General features: G+C 34.2%; 1 protein-coding gene across 2 annotated transcripts; it reads left to right on the forward strand.

Annotated features, from left to right (window-relative positions):
• Nucleotides 1–251: 251 nt before the first annotated feature.
• MOM (ATP-dependent helicase family protein) lies at nucleotides 252–17,964 on the forward strand. Of its 2 annotated transcripts, XM_068644330.2 has the most exons (14): nucleotides 252–352; nucleotides 444–563; nucleotides 1,085–1,726; nucleotides 2,051–2,828; nucleotides 4,270–4,321; nucleotides 6,657–6,971; nucleotides 7,439–7,612; nucleotides 10,379–11,279; nucleotides 11,415–11,435; nucleotides 11,542–11,663; nucleotides 13,667–13,771; nucleotides 14,438–16,432; nucleotides 16,523–16,736; nucleotides 17,450–17,964. In XM_068644330.2, the coding sequence occupies exons 3-14, from the start codon at nucleotides 1,222–1,224 to the stop codon at nucleotides 17,749–17,751; spliced, it is 5,484 nt and encodes a 1,827-aa protein (XP_068500431.1). In that variant the 5' UTR covers nucleotides 252–352; nucleotides 444–563; nucleotides 1,085–1,221; the 3' UTR covers nucleotides 17,752–17,964. The 2 variants fall into 2 exon arrangements, with proteins under 2 accessions (XP_068500431.1, XP_068500432.1); XM_068644331.2 differs by lacking the exon at nucleotides 252–352 and having other exon boundaries at nucleotides 381–563; nucleotides 10,379–11,267.
• Nucleotides 17,965–20,591: the final 2,627 nt, after the last annotated feature.

The raw sequence follows: 20,591 nt of genomic DNA on the forward strand, positions 1-20,591 counted from the left end.
TGAGATGTGAAGTTACATAAATATCTAACATAATTTTTTTATTTAAAATATATATATATATATATATATATATATATATATTAACAAACATCTTGTTAGAAGAGTTTATATAAAAAGATTTTATCTTTTGAATATTTAGTTAATTACATATTGGTAATGTAAAATGCATATCGTATACCTATTTTTAATATTTGTTTGAATATAAATTTCTCCTGACAACAAAAGAAGTTTCCATAAGGATTTCTTTTGGAATTTAACACCAAATAAATAGAAAAGCTGAGAATATAGAGTGCCATAAATTTCTGTGACACTACCCTAATTAAACATTTATCAAAATTGGCCTTTGATACAGGTTGGTTAAGGTCTCTCTCTTAATTTTTTTCCTTATACCTGTTTATTTGTTCTTCTTCCTCTTAACCCCTTGGGACATTACGTTGCTGCAGATGACCGTCTCTGTGTAATTTCTGTTGTCAGTGAATTAGGGTTTGTTTGAATTGTTAAGCCGAACTTCTGGCGAGTATGCAGCGATAATCACATTGGTTCGACTGATTGTCCATTGAAAGGTAAAACCCTCCGAATTTCTCTGCATTCTATTTTGTTTGATTTTTGACCTGGCATTTTGACAATCTTCTTGATATCAGCTAGAACAAGCTTTCCGGTTTCCCCATTGTTCAGTTGTGAATTTCATAAGCTGTATCTATATTATGTGTATTATGTTTTCATCCTTCATCCGCTTGTTTCTTCTATGATCTGATTTGTTCTTTTAATCTGCATTTTCAAGGCTTAATGTGTCTATGGTAGTTGGGATGATTTGTCTTATGGACATTGATATGTTCCCCACAAGTAGACAGTTACTCTCTTGATTCGGTTGCGTTTTTGAGATGAGTGCTTTTTCCTTGTACTACTTGAGCAAACACAGATATTTTCTTTAACTGGGGGATAATAATTCTAGCTATACATGTCTTCTCATCCTTTTCTGTAATAAGTTAATATCATTGCTTTATTATTTTTCCACAACTCCAACTTGAATAATGATAAATGGTTGAATTTTAGTTGACTGTATTCTTTCTATTGCCCTTCTCAGTTGATACTATGCTGGGTACTACATCTTGGTGAAGTTTGCCACATGCCGAACAACATTTGAGGACTGATCTTGGTGTGTCTCTATACTGATCTGAAGTATTATTTTGGAGGTCTCAGATACAGTGTATTGCTAAAGAGATGGTAAATGGTATTCGTTCTAGTCACAGTGCTAAGGACGAAGACAATAAATATGGGAGGGTCACACAAAATGGTGACAAGGGAAAAAAAAAATCACATTCTAATGTATCAGGTGCAACTGGTTTCAGACGGTCTCCTAGACAGACATCATCAAGGAGGATAATTTCTAGCTCTTCAAGTACTTGTAAGTCCAGGCAATTTGAAAAGGGACCAACACCTGTTGATAACAAGAAATCTGAATTGGTTGAAATAAAGAACATGCCAAGTCCTTTGAGAAGATCTGGAAGGGCTAGGACTTACTCTTCTACGTCTACCAGACATTCTGACAGCTCAGGTTCATTAAATTCAAACCCTAAGCCAAAAAAAGAGAAGAGTATGAGACAGTTGACATTTCAAGCTGAAGAAGTAAAGGACAATAAGGAACAAGATCTGGGAACACCCCAGGGTAAAGTAAAGCGAATTACTGCTCCCATGTACAGGTCTTTCTTTGATTTACCAAAGGAAGGTAATATACTGAGTATGCCTAGTGTCACTCTTATTTCAACAATTTTGTTTTCCTTTGAACCCTGAGAGTTTTCTTACGCATCTAAATGTCAGAAAAACCAGTGTCAATATGATGATTATTGTTATATACTCTATCATGTAATAAAAAAAAGTAGTTAAAGGTGCTTGTGATGCTAGGTCCTTTTTTCAAGTCTCTTGGATTTTTTGTTTACTTACCAAAACGAGGACAAGTCAAAGTTTGCTAAGAGAGGCTTGCTAATGATTATTAGGTTTTGTTTAATTATCTATCATTTTTAATTGGTTGACTGAAAAGATTGCCTTGCAGTTGCAGAGCCTAACAGGATCGACAAGTCAAATCAAGATGGTAACAATATTCGAGGCAAGATTGATGGGTGCTTTGAAGGTAGTCATTCTGATTGTGGAAAACTCTCCAAGAATGGTGCACTACCATCTAAAGATGGAAAGTTAAAAGAGATGAGAGTTAGCTCTAGGTTGAGTGACTCTGTGAAAGATCTGTTTGAAAATACCGAAACTTTGGATTCATTGGCACCGTCTAATGCTGCAACTTATGAGGCTGGTTTGGCACCTGAAAGGACATTGGATGAAGATTTAATCAGGAAAACTGTTGGAGACAATAGAGTTGAAAAATTAATGCCTTCTAAGAGAAAGGAAGTCACTGTGGGTATGGATTTAGCTGTTTCTGCTACCTTGGCCAAGGGTGACAATTGCAACTTGACTTCTGATTCTGGTGGCCCGTCCAGGATCAGTGGCAAAATTATGGGGGCTGACGGTCCATCTAATGCCACAATTTTTGAGACTGGTTTGGTATCTGAAAGGGTTCAGCCTGATCACTGCAGAGAAGAAACATTACCATCAAGCAACTCCAAGAATGGTGTGCTACTATCTGAAGATGAAAAATCAAAAGAGATGAGAGTTGACCATGAGTTGAGTGGTCCTTTGAAAGACCTAGTAGAAAATAGTGTTTCTCTAGGTTCATTGGCACCATCTAATGCTGCAACTTTTGAGAATGGTTTGGCGCCTGAAAGCATTCAGCAGCCCGATTGTGTATTGAGGACTGAAGGTTCACATTCCAAGCGGATAAGGTATTTGTTAATTGTTGGAAAATGATGGAAAACAATGTTATATATCTTATTCATGATTTAGTATGACATCTCTTTATTATATTTTTTTTCTTGAGAGGATTTTTAAATTCTTGAATCATAAGTTCTTTTACTATATTATTCATTTGATGCATGTTGCTTGATATTTCGTGTTAAGCATTGATAAAAATTGCAACAATGATAAAAATAAAGCAGATGGAATTGAGCAGGGAGAGAGATATGATAATTTGTTAGAATTCCTTTATGTTCGAAATGCAGTGATATTAGAATTTATATGACCTAGCTGTTTTACTAACTACTGACTCAGCAGATTGTGATTCAGTTGTACATTAGTTGAAATTGCAAATGTATATGAAATCCACATGAAATGCAATAAGTATATCTCTAATATTTCCCCTCAAACTTATGGCGGTTGGTGAGGGAGAACTTGTTAACATCCCTGAGTTTCTCTGGTATGGCTGGAAACTAAAGAGGAGTGAGAAGCTTAGTGAGAAAGTCAGCATTTTGATTAGGGGCTGGGATATGTTGAACTATGATAGTTTTGTTGAGGGCCTCCGTAAAAAGAAAATTGGCAAGTTCCACATGTTTTTTTGCTTTGGCATGCAATATTGGGTTGTGAGATAGTGTAACAATGTTTAGGTTGTCACACAAGATCGTGGGAGTGGTGAAAGGAGCTATTAAGTTATGAGCATAGTTTTCAGTCACATGATAGTTGGGTAGCAGAGAGAAGTGACACCTTGCTGCTCCTAGTGTTGTCAAAAAGATAATTGAGAGAAAGAGGGTGAAGAGTGAGTCGAACAGTGAGAGAGATTTGAGAATCTGTTAGAGTTCTAATATGTTCAAAGTACAGTGATATTAAAATTTATGTCAGCTGTCTGACTAACTGCTGACTAGGCAAACAGTGAGATAGATTTGAGAATCAGTTAGAATTCTACTATGTTCAAAGTACAGTGATATTAAAATTTATACATCAGCTGTCTGACTAACTGCTGACTAAGAAGATAATTTTAACTGGCACCTGAATTATACAGAAAACTAGAGAACTAAATCTGTTTACTTAAGTTGAAATTACAAATGCATATGGAAAAAGCACTGCGTATATCTCCAATAAGCACCTTTTGTCCTTTTAGATTGTGTTATCGCCAAACATCTTGGTTTTGGAAGGCGTTGGGTATTCTTACCAGTTACTACATAACTGATTTCTGCGTTGTCACAAGTCATGTGCAGCTCTAAGGTGTCCCTGTGACCTCTATTCACCCCTTTCTAATACTATATTTGATTGCTGAAATATGTAGATGGAATATTTTGCAGGAATTGTTGCATCTTTACCTTGCATTATTTGTTGACCAGTTCATGATGATTTACCTACATTTTGACTTATTTGGTGTTTTCAGGCCTAAATAATTTGTTATTTTCTTTGCAGGTTGGATTATAATCCTACAGTCAGTGAGTCTGGTAGCCCATCTACAACCGAGGTTGGTCAGATTCTTTGTTCCTCATTGTTAGTATTATGCATGTGATAGTAGTAGTAATATGCAAATCGATCAGATTAGGGTTGGATGGATCAAACTGATCCCTTTAGTAGGGGTGCAAATGGTCTGGATTAGTTCAAGTTCAATCTAATTTTCGATAAATGTAATTGAGTTTGGTTGGGTTTACTTTTTTATTTATTAGCAACCTAATACAGTTATCACCGGTTGAGTAATTTAAAAAAGTACCATCTATTAAGAAAAAAGAAACCTCAAAGTGAATATTTTCAATGTTCTTTAATATTTTTAAGGTAACGAACGATACTTACAATACATACATAAATTAATACTCACATGATAAAATATAAATTTATTTTTTATAATATAATTATTAGACAAAGAGAATTTTTATTATATATCTTTATGTAGTTGGGTTCATCAAGTTTAGAATTTATAAACCTGTTACCCGACTCAAAAAAAAAATGTGATTGGGTTAGGTTGGATTGGGTTGGGTGGGTGGGTTCGCAGGTTGAGTGCAACCTAGTTACACCTATAATATCGAGTTTTAGAGTGAGAGACTTTTTGTATATTGTATTATTGATTTATACTTGTCAAAACTGTGTTGTATTTTTTAGGAAGTTTTATATTTTATCCTTATTATATTTTTATTTTGTATCACAGCTGTATCTTACTATTAATATTAGGATTATGTATTTAGAAACAATCCCACAATCATAGGGATTTGTTTCTCTAGAATTAGTTGTCCATATTTCCTAAAATAACTAGCAGGCTCATGTATATATAGGTCTAATGACCTCATAATTTAATAGAAGAAAATATTATTCCTTCTAAACTTGATAATACTGTTGTAACATTACATGAGGTTTATATAGTATATAGCCGTTGCAACCTCGGATATCTAATTTTAGTTAGAGATGACAGCTGTCAGACCATAGCTGTCAGAGAACATCCTACTATACTATACATGCGAACAAAAAAGTTTGTATAGAGTAGAATTATACTCCGATAGCTACAAAGATATATCTGGTGTGTTGAAAGAGAATTCTATTGATACTAAATTGAATATGTACCACATTATAAAGAGTTTGTAATTCTCTGTTGGAGAATCCTGTACATAGATCAGAGAAGTACTAACAGGTAGACAATGTTTGTAACTGACTAATCATGTCAGTTACAACTGAAAACAGAAGAACGGAAAGTCAGTTACACTGACAACAAACAGAAAATAGAAATATCTCTAACACCCCCTGCAAGCTCAATGTGGGTGAGATACAGCTTCTACATCAACCACTCAGCTTGCATTTGAAAAAAAGAAATCTTGTACGAGATAGGGGTTTAGTAAGAATATCCGCCCACTGATAATAGCATTATGAACATCCAATTGAAATATAGACCACTTGTAAGTTGTAAGTAGGAACAGATGTAAGAATAATCCAAATAGAGATAGGTTTAATAACTGACGAAAAGGTCTCATTAAAATCAAATCAATGTTGTTGATTAAACCCCTTAACAACAATCTGTGCCTTATATTTCTGTACAGTACCATCGGGATTTTCTTTTACTCTAATAACCTTTTTGCGTACTATGGCAGTTATGTCAGGTGGAAAAGGAAGAAGAGTTCAGGTTTCATTGCATTGTAAAGCAAGGAATTCTTCTTTCATAGCAGATAACCATTGTGGATCACTAAGGGCTTGTTGGTGGTTTTTGGTTCGATATTGACAATAAGTAGAGTAGGGTGAATACGTATAATGCCAGATTTTGATGTGGTTTACATAGGGTGGGTATTAGAAGGTGGTGAATATTCAGTTTGAGGAATTAGATGGGGGAGAAGAATCTAATGAGGAGGGTCCAGTAGATGACCGTGGTGACAAAGGTTCTATAGATAAAGGTATTTGAGAAAATGAAATAGTAGGGATAATAGATCAAACGGCTGGGGAAGATGTAGGTAGTTGTGAAGTATGTTAGAAGAGTTTAGGATATGAAAACCTGGTTTAATTGAAAAACATATCTTTAAATATTTATAATCTGCCATAAGGAGACAAGCACTTATCATTATAACCCTTGTAAGATGTTGAATATCTAAGAAAGATACATTCTTGTGAAAGGAAATCCAGCTTGTGAGAATTATGTGGTTTGAGTAACATTTTATTGATCAGAATCCTATATATAGATCAGCAAATTACTAACAGGTAGACAAGTTGGTGTAATTAACTAATCATGTATATTCACACACACTCGCCCCCGCGTGCACACTCACACATAATATTTGTTTATATGCTTATCTGTGGGTACATCTCTGATCTCTTGGTATTTTTATCAGCTTGAAGATGGGGATTCTATTGCTGCAAGCATGCTGCAGAAGGACTCTCAAATTGATAATGAAAAAGAAGCTGGTTTAATAACTAATTCCATTAATAGTGTCACTCATCTGAAGGAGAGGTTGCCAAGTCATAATCCATACAGATGCAAGTCTGATTCCTTTAGGTTTGTTGAGTATTGGGTTCCTGTACAAATATCTAATCTGCAGCTTGAACAGTATTGTTCTATTTTACTTTCAAATGCTTCAATTCTGCGCTCCTCATCTAAGGTTGACAGCGTTGAGGCTGTTCGTGATGTTCTTATTTCAACTCGGAAGGTTAGGTTGTACTTTCTGAATAAGTTGCATGCATGACATAACACTAAAGACAATACAAAGTTGTTTTCTTGGTTAGAGTCTTGCTGTTTTATGCTGCAATATTTGGTTGCACTATCTTAAATAATGTATTTATTGAATAGATATTTAGCGGTAAACTGTCAATTTACAATTTGAGTATGACATATCAAATATAATCAATTCGGTACATGCTTGATTTATTATTTATAAAAAATCGATTCCGTTTTATATGGAGTCTACTTTAACAATCCTGTGCTACATATGAATTGATGCTGATTCTGATTTGTTGTCGCTAATTGATGATTAAAATGAATTTGATATACTAATATGTATTTTTTTTTATAGTTGATTTGGTGTTCCTTTACTTTTTTAAATTAACTCCAGAGCTGTTAAGTGTTTGTTTGTATATTTTCTTAACAGTTTATTTTTCTTGTGGTATCTTTTGACAGTGTTGTAGTCATCCCTATCTTGTTGGCCCAGATTTGCAACCTTCTCTTAACAAGGGTCTCGAACCAATTGAATATCTTGATTTTGATTTAAAAGCAAGTGGCAAGTTGCAACTTCTTGATTCAATGCTTGAGGAGTTGAAAAAAAATGATTTTAGGGTGCTCATTCTTTTTCAGGTACACATTTTGCAGACTGTCTACCCATTAAGTCATTAAATTTACATCATCATCTATTAGTTTATTTAGCTTCATAGTTATCAATCACATTGAGTAGTAGCTGACCACAAAGATGCTGTAGTTTGGTGACTTTCGTATCAAAGATTTGATATAGAATAAATATTTTATAGGCTTAATTAAGTTAGTCCTTCATAAATTTGGGTTTTTTCATTTGAGTACCTATTAATTTTTTTTTAGTCTATTAAGTACTCAATTTTAAATTTTTTTAATTGAGTCCTTGCCGTTTACTTTTTTGATAATGGGGTGACATGGTTGTCAACTTGCCCCTCATCTTGCTTACACGTCTCCCTGTGTTAAGAAATATGAAGTTTTGTGATTTATAAAAAATGATATTGCAGTTAATGTAAAACAATTAACTTTTATTGCTTTAATCGAAAACATATTAGATGACAAGATCATCATGCTCCTCGATGACTTTCATGTCATCACCTACAATGTTGCCGTCATCACCATTGATGTGGCGATGATGATTCCTTGTTATCCGAGATATTTTCAATGAAAGCAATAAAAGTTACTTGTCGTTTTACATTAACCACAATATCGTTTTATATTAACTATACAACCTCATATTTTAACCTGATTTTTTAACACGAAGAGTCAAGTAACCCAGCTAACAAAAAAAATTAAACTGCAGGCACTATTGAAAAATATAATTTTTTTTAGTACTAGTAAGGACTTAATTAAAATACATAAATTTATGAGGGACTTAGAACTTAATTAAGTCTATTTTATATTATAGATACATAAATTCTAAAAAATATTCACAACTATAGGCATATTCATATTAACTGGCATGAGAACATTGGAATGAAGTGATAAATAAATTAATAGATAAGAATGGAACACATTAGATACCCTGTGAAGAGAGTCAGAAGAAGTTAAACTAAAGTATGAAGGCTTATGAGCAAAGAGCAATGTAAACAGAGATTCTTATGCTGGAGAGCAGTGGTCTGTTAAAAAATACTTGGGTTGGTTGGGAATAATACTGCTGAGCTAGGATAAATGCGAGAGAAGAAAACAGAGTTCATACTTGTTTTTTACTTGTAAAGAATTGAGGGTGCAATTCATGTGTTTTGAATAAAAGCATGTATTCTATATAATTTTGAAAAGGCGAATCATGAAATACCGCTAAAATGGGATCAATAGCTCAGAAATTTGGGGTGTGGGCAGGGAGATGGGTTTTGGTTTGGCTGTGATGTGGTTAAAGTCCTGTAGCTGCCTAGGTTGCTCAGTTCTATTTCAATGTAATAGTGCTAAGAATTTGAAGGGACTAATATTAAATTCTGTTAACTGGTATTACAACACTACCCTTCAAGGTGAGATCCCTAAACTGTTCTACAGAAGTCATTTAGTGAATACATTGGCTAACTGGAGTCCCGAAGGGACATGCATTGTATCTATTAATGGGCTATTAAATATTTCTTTAGAGTTTAGGGTTTAGGGTTTAGTGTTGCATACCAATTACATTTTCATCACCTCAATTTCTAATAATCAAATTCTTTAAAATATGCAAAAAATACTATGCTAAAATTAATAGGAAGATTCTAAACGTTTCAACACCCTCAACGGTCCTACACCCACTGGAGATACTCACATCCAATCTCCCTCTCAACTCTCTACCCACTATTTTTTCCTCACCAACCACTTTAACTCAGTTTTGTTCAGCATCAAACACTTTTGAACTCCCTCAACACATGTTACCCACTCAAAATCTCCCCACACATTCCACATCCTTATACCTTCTTCCCCAACTGTCCTTGTCAACCAATAAGAAGCTACACATGTGTAACCCTAGAGCCTCACCCCCTGCTCCCCTCATTAATGCCTCACCAAACCCTTTCATGCCTCAATCCCTTGAGAATACTCATTCACTTGGACCAGAGCTTTTGGCAACCCACCCACCAAACACCAATAATGCTACCCACAAAAAAACTCATCCGAACACCAAATAGGCCCAACCCACAACAACTTCACCCAACCCACCCACTTCTCCCCCAAACCCGATAAGGCCAACACTCCAACCAAACCTTGGGGACAAAGTTCCTTCCCCAGCCGGGCAGTATTGATAATAGCACCCCTCAACCCACGCCCACTCGGTTTAAGTACTATTTTTTATTGGTCTGACTGGTCTAAACTACAACTATAACATCTCTGTCCTAATGATTAATTTTGTTAGAATAGCGATCAGGTGTCACACCAGGAAGATATTTTCTGTGTGTACAAGGTCTTTACAAGAGAAAATCCTTGAATAAAAGAGGCAGAGAAGTTCTTTTTGTTTTCTATCTTTTACATATCAAAAGAGGACTGAATCTCTCTAATTACATATATTGTAATTATACAACCATGATTGAATCAAATATCTCAATAAATTATCACTCTCTAATTAAAGCTTATATAGGTGAGTTATATATATATATATATATTGTTTTTAATTCTCAATTAGCCAATTTTTCATATGTTTTCTTTAGTTATTAAAATTGCTTGGGATTGTATGTGTGAGAGGGCTATCATAGATACATCTCACTAAGACTGGCAGGTCACATTTTCCTGTTCAGTTCTGTTTTAGCTGTTTTCTTTAATTTTCTCACATGCATGTGTGTCTGTTAGTACATGAGACCATGATGCCCCCCTTTTTCTTATACTTTATTCATTCACTTTAGGAAAGATAGTTCATTGAACCGTGTTAATTTATTACTGAATTTGCAGTCTATTGGAGGTTCTGGAAGAGTTATAGGAAATTATTTGGAAGACCTACTTCGACCAAGATTTGGTCCAGATTCGTATGAACGGATTGATAAAAATATTCTGCCTTCTAAGAGGCAAGCTGCCATGAAGAAATTTAACGACAAGAACAATAGACGATTTGTGTTTTTGTTAGACACATGTGCTTGCCTTCCAAGCATCAAATTGTCATCTATTGATTCTATTATTATATTTGATAGTGATTGGAACCCAATGAATGATATAAGATCCCTTCAGAAAATAACACTTGATTCACAGTTTGAATTAATAAAAATATTCCGGTTATATTCAACTTTCACTGTTGAAGAAAAAGCCTTAATCCTTACTAAGCAATGTAAGTCAATTGACTTCAATTTACAAAACATAAACTGGAGTACCAGTCATATGCTGTTGATGTGGGGTGCTTCTTGTCTATTTGATGAACTAAAAGCTTTTCATGATGGTGAAACTTCTGCGTCAAATGTGAAATCTTTGTTTGGGCGACCATTTCTGAAAGAAACAATGCATGAATTCTCATCCCTACTATCTCAGGATGGAGAACATGTTGATTCAAGCAACTGTTCAATCTTTTTGAAAGTGCAGCAAAATGGGGCAACATACCAAGGAAATTTTTCTTTGCTTGGTGAACTAAAACTTGGGTTACTGGATGAAGAACCATCCCAATTTTTTTGGACAAAACTTTTGGACGGAAAGCAGTTTCAGTGGAAGTACTTAAATAATTCATCTCAGCGGAGCAGGAAGAAAGTTCATCATTTTGATCTTGTAAGTGAAGTAGCAGCAAAGAAGCGCAGGAAAGTTAATAATATTGTTGATCAGCCTTCTTCAAAATTTGGAGATGAAAAGTTACTCGCAGGTAACAGGGGAGGTTAGTGGTGACATTTGCTACTTTTACTTATGAGCTTTCATTGTTCAATGAAAAAGTTGACAAATAGTAACAATTATTGTAAGCCTTTTTTTGTTTTTATATTAGAACCTCTGAAACCATTAAATATTTTTGCAGGAACACCTGGAGATTTAGTGGGTAATGTCTCTCAATTCTTGCATAGTCTGATTACTTGTTCTGGTAATCCATTCCATGTCAATTATTTATGGCCCTTACTCAATCTGGTTGCTTGATCAAATGTCAGATAGATCTCAAGGATACAATGTTGAATCTGAGCAAAAAAGCAGACTGCATGATGAGCAGAGTAGCTTACATCTCTTGCTGAAGCCAGAGATCACAAAGCTTTGTGATTTTCTTCTTCTTCCGGTATGAAATGTGTTTTTTCTTTGTTAAGTTTGACCTCTTTTCCTTCTTTGGTCCTTTACTCTTTGTATGGTTGCATTTTAACTACCAGATTGTTTGTGTTGATCAAGTGCGATTTATATAAATATTGAGGGCTGATAGGAACTTGGATATGGGGTGCCCAAGTCCCACATCGAGTTGTGTGGGATGCTCCAGATGCTCGATAGGGTATTTAAGTGCTTGGTTCTTCTCCCTTACGAGCTTGCTTTTGAGGGTGGGTTCCCCAAGTGCTTGTCTACTTATCAATTGGTAGCAAAGCCGATTGTCGATGTCTCAAAAAGGGCTTCCTATGGAGGGTTCTAACCAGCAAGGATGTTCAGTAAAGTGTTGTAGAGTGAAAGTTGTTGAGACAATTGCTCTTAGGCTTAGTGCTATGGTAGGAACTTCTATATTATGGGGGCCCAAGTCCCACATAGAGTATTATGGATGCTCAATTGAATATTTAAGTGTTTGATTCTCCCCCTTTAATAGTTAGGTTTTGAAGATAGGTTTCCCAAGCGCTTGGCTGCTTATCAAAGGCCTTCATAATTTTGTTGATTTGATAGTGTTCCTGTTGAGATTCTGATATTGTGATACATTACTAAGTCTGCTTTAATGCTCTGGTGATGGTATGGTGTGAAGCTTGTAATTTTAGGCTTATAATGAAGTGGGAATGAAATGCCTCTCATTTGAAAAGATACTTGCTAAATTGAATAATCTTTTGTTGGGATTTCTGATTGTCTGTTTTGAAGTAATCTTTGCCTGTTAAAACCCCAACAATAATGTATCAAATGGGAAAATAGGCTTTTAATTTGAACTGGTAGGACCAAGGAGATTGCTTGAATCATTATATAAGTGGAAGGAAGATAATGGATTTAAAATGATAACTAAGGCAATGATGTCAATAATATTTGAATCTAATCATAGGTGAAGACTTATTTTACTTATTCTGGACCTACTAGGTTCATGTTTTTAATAATTATAACCTATTAAGCTTGGACACAACTCTTCAATGCCATGTCTCCGTGTCTGATACCAACACATGTACAACAATGTTAGACACTTTGCTAGTGTAGAATTTAAAACATTTTTGTGCGGCTTTGGCACTCGGACTGCTCCGACATGATTCCGACTTTTTTAAGAACTTGTGTATGTTTCTATTTCTCCTTTAAACAAACAAACTATCTATTTCTCATTTACATATTGTGTTTCACTTTCTCTGTTTAAATTTGTCCTTAGATGAATCTAACTTAAAGGGGGTATTTTTCAATGATGGCGAGGTGATCAATAAGGGGGTGAAATGTCTTAAATGAATTAGATCCTGTTTACACTTTTTGGATTTTAGATAGATGAATTAGATTTGTTTATGTATTAGGAAATACTGTGTTAAGATTATTATATTTAACTACCTTTTTTATAGATGGTTTTGAATATAATCTTGATTCTCAATTTAAATAATTCATAATAATGTTCAATGTGTGTCTATACATACACACACACACATATATATATATATATGTGTGTGTGTGTGTGTGTGTTGTGCACTGTGCTAATTCTCTAAGGTATGTTTATGTTTAGTTTTGTTGGAGACTGCTTTTGTGTCGTTGTTGTATTAATTTTTTTATATTATGAAACCTTTTCAGTAATGATTAGGTTGGAATATATGGTATGGATAGTGACTTTACATATCATTTAATGAAACTGACTCGTTATCAATGTGGAAGCAGAACCTAAGGAAGGTGGAATTTGTGTACATCCCTTTTGAATTTGAAATCGTTCCAGTCTCACTAGATTGCGTATCCTTGTGATTTTGACCTTGAAAATTAATTTTTCCTTCAATTCTTCTGATTTCACCCTGCATTCCCCCCAGGAATGAATTTTATAATATTGTTATGGGCATCACTATTGATTTGGCGGAATTTGTATTTATATCAATCTGACCTAATCTGAACTGATAATATTCTGGTGACATCTTTTTTCTATTGCAGGATAAAGTGAGGACCACAATCGGTGAATTTGTTGAATATGTTATGAATAACCACGATGTCAATAGAGAACCGTTTTCAATATTACAGGCTTTTCAACTGTCTCTGGTCAGAATATTTCTAGTGTTTTCTTCTGTTTGATTCAATTTCACTCCTTTAGTTGCATTATCCATTGCTTTCTGATATTGCTTTTGTTTTCTTAAGAAATGTTGTTCTTATGTTTTTATTTGCTTATTTCTTCATTTTTTTATAGTCTGAGGCACATGTTTTTAGCAAGTTAACAATTTTTGACTTCCATTTCCTTTCCTGCAGTAACATTTTGTGGAACTTGTCAAACTTAAGTATGAACACTGTATTGTGAATATACACAAAATAATCTGGTTTTGGGCTAGAATTATAGTACAAGGCCTGATCATGAATCATCTCAAAAGCTTAAGCTATTAGATGAAGCACATGAATAGTTTTATATTTGTGGAAGAATAAGAAAGGAAATTTCTTTTTGGGGGCTATAAAGGAATTTTGCTTTATTCTTTTTCTCTTGCATACTCACAAACTGGTTACCATCTTAACAACACAAATGCAACATAAAATTTTACTACTTGATCTGCAATTATGCCATATCTTTTGGTATATTTTTGTTATGGGTAAAGTAGTCATTATAATTAGTATACAGGACTTCTGTTTCACACCTCTTATAATTGCATGTACGCACCTAATTGCATTTAGTATGTGTTAACTGATACTTTTCTTTATTTTTTATCGTGCAAAATTCAGTGTTGGACTGCAGCTTCTTTGCTAAAGCACAAACTCGATCCCATTGCTTCTGTTATAAAAGATTTGAACTTTGAGTGTAAGAAAGAAGAGGTGGACTACATTTATTCTATGTTGCGTTGTTTGAAGAAATTATTTTTATATCGTACAGGAAGTTATAATGAATCGGAATCTCCAAAAGCATCTGAACTATCAAATGGGGTACATACTGGAGTTGAACGAGAGGTTGAATTGTTCAAAAAAGATATGTCTAAAAGTATTAAAGAAATTCAGAAGAAGTGCAAAAAGAAGTTGAAGAAGCTATGCCTTTTGCAAGAGGAAGAGAAGCAAAGGTTGAAGGCAGATATTGAGGAAGAAGAGGCTAAATTCGAGGAAAGGTACAAAATACAGTCAGCTGTTATTCGATCCTGCTCTCCCAATGATGTTATAAGAATGGAACAGCTTAGGGTTTTGAATATTGAATACGAAAAAGGAATTGTAGAACTGAAATGTCAACATGAAACACAACTCAAGGATCTTGAGGCCAAGCAATCAGCTGACAAACAGAAGTTTCAAGATAAAGAGGCCGCTTGGGTAGAAGATGTGGAATCTTGGGCACAAAATGAACTTCTAAAAATAGTTGCTTCAAAGGAACTTGGGACTGGGGTTGAGTCCTTCCAGACTTATGGTCAAGTACAACCTGACAATGGTCTAAAGAATCATTTTTGTGAAGGAAAGGGTTGGAATAAGGTTAAAGTCATCACAGAGACTGTCATCGAGAATTCACCTTTATCTGATAAAAGAATTGCTAACGAGGAACTTTCGGGACTGCATGGGATTATCAATATTACAGATTCTCCAGAAAATCATGCTGCTGTGAATTCTCCTTCATCCATGGAACAAGAATCTGATGGACGTGCTGTAAATGAATTTTCTTATAGAGAATTAGGACTGAGGAATGGTCCTGATACACATTCAAGTCCATGGCACCAAAACTCTGGAGACCCATCTAGCATACCTAATGGACAAATTCCAGTTGAAGAGAAAGAAACTAGAAATGAACTGGACACTGTTTGTATATTAGTAAGAGATGTATCCCCGGGAACAAGAGGGATGGTCAATTTTACCGAGTGTCCACAGGATGCATCTCCTTTGAGTCCCCCATCATCTAGGACTCAAATGTCTGATAAAGGTCGACTAGAGGTCCCATGTTTAGATAGGGTTTTATCACCAAGGACTTGTCAAGCTGTTTGTTCAAGTGATGAAGGTCCAAATAATATGTCCATTTCAAGTCCACTTTTGGAGCAACGAACTACTGATGGAGTCCCTTCGAGTATTTCAGCAGCGGCTGATTGTCTTGATGATATAGAGCATTTAACAAATGCTGCAGAAGAGCGGGAAGGAGCACCTAAAACCATGGCAGAATTGTCCCAAGAGTCTCCAGTATCCAGAACAGTTAATGTCATGGATCATCCAGAACAAGTGGAGCAATTATCTATAGACTCCACTCCTGACCATGAAGCGTCTGAGGAATTGCAGCGTTCTTCTGAACAACCTGAACTGGTATCTAGTACAGTTGATGTTGTAGCAGCCGATCAATCCAATCAGGCTTCACTGATTGTGAATCCTGTAAAACAGGTGCAACAATTACTATCTGCAGAGCTCCCTTCCCACCTGAATTCACCTAATTTTTGTTTGTCAACTGAAGTTGAACATCAGCCAACTGTGGTTCCAAATCAAGACGTGCAATCTGACTCAAACTTGGAATATTCACATGGAGTTGTGGTGCACCCTTCCTCAAATTCAGACCCTAATACAGTTACACCTAGTGAAGTAAGAATGCAATCTGCAAACACAATAAATTCGTCATTTCCTCTGGAGATCAATTATCAACATATGGAAGCTGAACCACATTCAGCTTTCAGAAAGCTGCATTTGAGCTATTATGATCCACTCAAGATTGAATTGGATAGAATACGAAAAGTAGAAGATCAAACAATGAAAATCTATGAAGAAAAGGTTAGTTTCCGGTTTGCTCAAGTTATACTAGATTTCTGCAATGACTTTTTTGTCATTTTTTGTTATATAATATTATTCTTGCTGGGGCAGAATATGCAGTTGAAATCTGAGTTTGAAAAGGAATTAGAGGAACTCCGCAGGAAGTACGATATTAAAATTCAAGGGATTGAAACTGAATTCAAACAAAGAAAGACGACCCTCGATACAGGTCTTAATGTAGTTCGTATGAATAGGTTTTTGGCAGATGCTTTTAGGTCTAAATGCTCAAATCTTAAACCATCGTGTACATCAGGGACGCTGCAAGGTATGTTGGTTTTTTTCGAGATCTAAATTTAAATATTGCTTTTATTGCCCGGGCTTGATATGTTGAGAAAATCTAATCTCACTTCAGTTCCACTTCTACCATGTTTCTAAAAGTAATAATGGTTATCCTTGCCGTCAACTACGATCTTGACTGATCCTATTTGAACCCAAGTAATAAGCTGGAGTTGGCAGATGCTGTGCAGATTTTCCTGAGTCCTTGGCAAGGATTTATTATACTTTTTATTATTTATCCTTTCTATGACAATTTTAAACCTCCATCCTCCGCTCCATTTCCCCCACCCCTCCAGAACGGGGAAAACTGCACTAAAGAATTTGGATGGACCACTGCCACTACGTATAGGAGGGGGCAAGGTTTTCCTTCATTTGGTGGGAATTGGAAGGGGTGTATCAAATCTATAACCCTCAAGCAAACAAAGAACATCAGTAATTCTGCCGTAACCAGCTTTTTTCCTTTTTTATAGGCTAAATTAGATATGTAATTTTAAAAGTCCTGAACTAATGAATGCTATATAATGATTGCATCAGTATTTTTTTTGGGTCTGGAAATATGTACTAGTTCGCTTGTTCGAGTATATGTGCATTGTTTATGTATTGTGCTCATGAGCAGACATTCATATAACTAGATATGGATGCTTGCAGCACTGGGTATTCAGATTTTGATTTGAGTCTTTTCTAATCTTTATTTATGGTCAGATTCGAGTTTTGCGCAGCAGCAGTTGCTTCCGCCCTCAAGACAACAAAATGCTAATTGGCCATCCCTTGTTGCTGGTTCTTCTTGTGGTCCTTCTGCGACCAGTCGGCAGACTCCATCCACAAAGGGTAGCTCTCAGCTTACGATACATCCTATACGGAGTGGTTACAATACATCAGGATTTCCCCCCAATGCTTCTTCAAGATCACCAGTTATCAACACCATCTCTTTGCCAGTAGGAAATCTTCAACATGGTGGTGAGATTCGCGCCCCTGCACCGCATCTCCAGCCTTATAGACCATGACTAACTTTCTTTTTTTGTTCCCTCCCTTGTTGGGAGAGATTCTTACATGAAATATGTAGGGCAAACATTGTAGTACTGATACTGATGCCAATAGTTTTTTTGTCATCCCTTTGTTCTAATTATAGTTATACTAAAATGTATATATGTAATTAATTGTCTGCCTCGTTTTCTCTGGCATGCAATGAGTCATGAATGGCGGGCGATTAACATGAAGCACAGGGAATTAAACTGTATAGTTCTAGAAACGATTAGCAAAAGTTTAATATGCAACTGGGCGTGTGAAAGGGAGATACTTTTAAAATGACTAATAAATTTTCCTTGTAAAGAGGAAAACCATAAATTTTTTTCTCTATCCTTGTGGCATTTGAACATGCATTTTGGAAAGTATTACTGATACTGTATAGAATGCTTGGCAAATAACCTTGCTTCTTAAGTATTATCCCAAGAGTTTGACCTTCAGTTTTTCGTGTATGGCTATCTTTAGATGATAACTTTTTAAAAAATTACATTATTTTAATTTACTTCATAATTTATGTTAATTTAAACTTCATTCACATGACCAATCATTAATTTTTCATGGACGCATTTCTTTATTTACAAGGCAATTGCTTTCCCAATTATTTTAGACAGTACCCAATCAACCTTTAAATTTTCAAAATTGCCTCATTATGAAATTGAAAATCCAAGAACTAAAAAATATTGGAAAAAAATGCAGAATAAATTTGTGTTTTGAAATTCTGGAAAAAAAATAATTTTGGAAAAGCAGTTTTGAAATATAAAAAATAGAATAAAATTTTGAGAAACAAAATCTGAACATTTTTGAAATCTGAAAAATGTATTTCAAAATATCAAATCCCAAATACATTTGGAGTTACACTCTATGCCTACTTAAAAACTACATTCTGAAAATAAAATTTTGAGAAACAAAATCTGGAAATTTTTTTGAAAGAGATTCTGAAATCTGAAAAATGTATTTCAAGATATCAAATCCGGAATACATTTGGAGTTACACCCCATGCCTACTTAAAAAATACATTCAAAATGAATTTTTGAGAAACAAAATCAGGAAACATTTTTTAAAAGAGATTCTGAAATCTGAAAAATGTATTTCAAAATATCAAATCAGGAATATATTTGTAATTACATCCCATGCTTACTTAAAAACTATAAGGATATTTTGAGTAAATGATCGGGTGGATGTCTAAATTTGTTAAACAATTGCCTTTAGATAATTAAAAAGTCCAACCTCGATGGTTACAAATGGTACAAATCCAACCTTTGACAAATTATTAGCAATATTGTGGATTATATAAGAAACAAGTATAACACAGAATATAAAAATGGATGGCTACAGATTGACAAATATCTACTCCCAAGCTTGAGGGGATGGCTACAGATTGACAAATATCTACTTCTTGAGGGGTGTTAATATATTTAATTTTATATTTTAAATTATTGGGCTTTGTTTGTTTGACCCAACTTTCCTTTTGTGTTTCAGCTAGGTCTTAATCTTTTTCTTATATATACACCATGTATTTTACTCTCTAATATACCAGTGAATAAAAGTTTCTTTTATATTTATTTTTTTCTACAATTAGGGTTCATCAAAACCTCTCTTTCTTCATTACGATTACGCACGCTACATTAAAGTATCACATCAGACAAGGAATATTCATCTTCATTTACTGTAATACTATATGCTTATAATTAAATTTTTTTGTTATTACTATGACAACTTATTTAAATGACGATTTTAGAAAAAAAATTAAAATGGGATATTAAACTTATAAACTATTTTTTATATATAAATCAACATGTTTTTTAAATATATATATATATATATATATAATAAGATAAATAAATGTATAACTTTAAGGAATATGGCTTTGTAACAACCTAAAAAATTGTTTAAGAGTAAGTGGTATAATTAGATGAAGTATGAATATTTTATTATTAAAATGTAAAGTTTATAAATATTAAAAGTTAATTATTCAAACTTTATTTCCAAAGAAACAATATCTCTCAAACTTTTTTTTTTTTTCTGATTTCTCTTTATGATTATGATCAATTTATTCTTTCTTTTGAATATAAGGACCTATAATAAGAATCAAGGGAGAAGTTATCCAAACATAATTTTTTTTAGAATAAGTTATTGAACGAGATTCTTAGTTAAAACTTCCAGTTATTTGTTTCTTAGGCGAATCAAATGTTTGTTGGGTGAGAAATTTTGTTTTGAAATTTTAAATTTATGTTAAAAGGTTTTTTTCTCGTGATGTTTGATTTGAGTTAGAATTGTATGAACACCTCGTATATGACACAAAGTATGACGTAAATATAATTATTTCTAAGGAATGAAATACCATGTTGAGAGATGCATATGACATCTATTGAATTAGAGATTCGTACTAAGGAGATATCTATTTTACTTATATATTGGAATCACATATGAAGTGGTGAAATTCAAGTGAAGTTCCTATAACTTAGTATGCAGTGTTAAAAAGAACTAATCTGACAAGTCATAGTAATTTACGTTGTCATGTAAGAGAACTTAGTTTCTATTGATTTAGTTGTGTTGAAGAGACAATATAGTGTTATGATACGTGTAAATCTTTGAGTCAACTAGTTTGTCAGTGGTGTTCTGACTTTAGTTGTAAACTCTCTCTCTCTCTCTCTCTCTATATATATATATATATATATATATATTATATTTGTGAAAGATACTTGATTATGTGAATGATTTAAATGATTGAGATTAATTTTGAGATGTGTAATGGTAAGTGTTCAACAAAATACTTGTATTATAAGTGCTCAACGACATCCCATAACTCATGATAATCAAA

This window comes from Phaseolus vulgaris, chromosome 5, assembly GCF_051622355.1.
Source record: "Phaseolus vulgaris cultivar YP4 chromosome 5, ASM5162235v1, whole genome shotgun sequence".
In the NCBI taxonomy this organism is placed as follows: domain Eukaryota; kingdom Viridiplantae; phylum Streptophyta; class Magnoliopsida; order Fabales; family Fabaceae; genus Phaseolus; species Phaseolus vulgaris.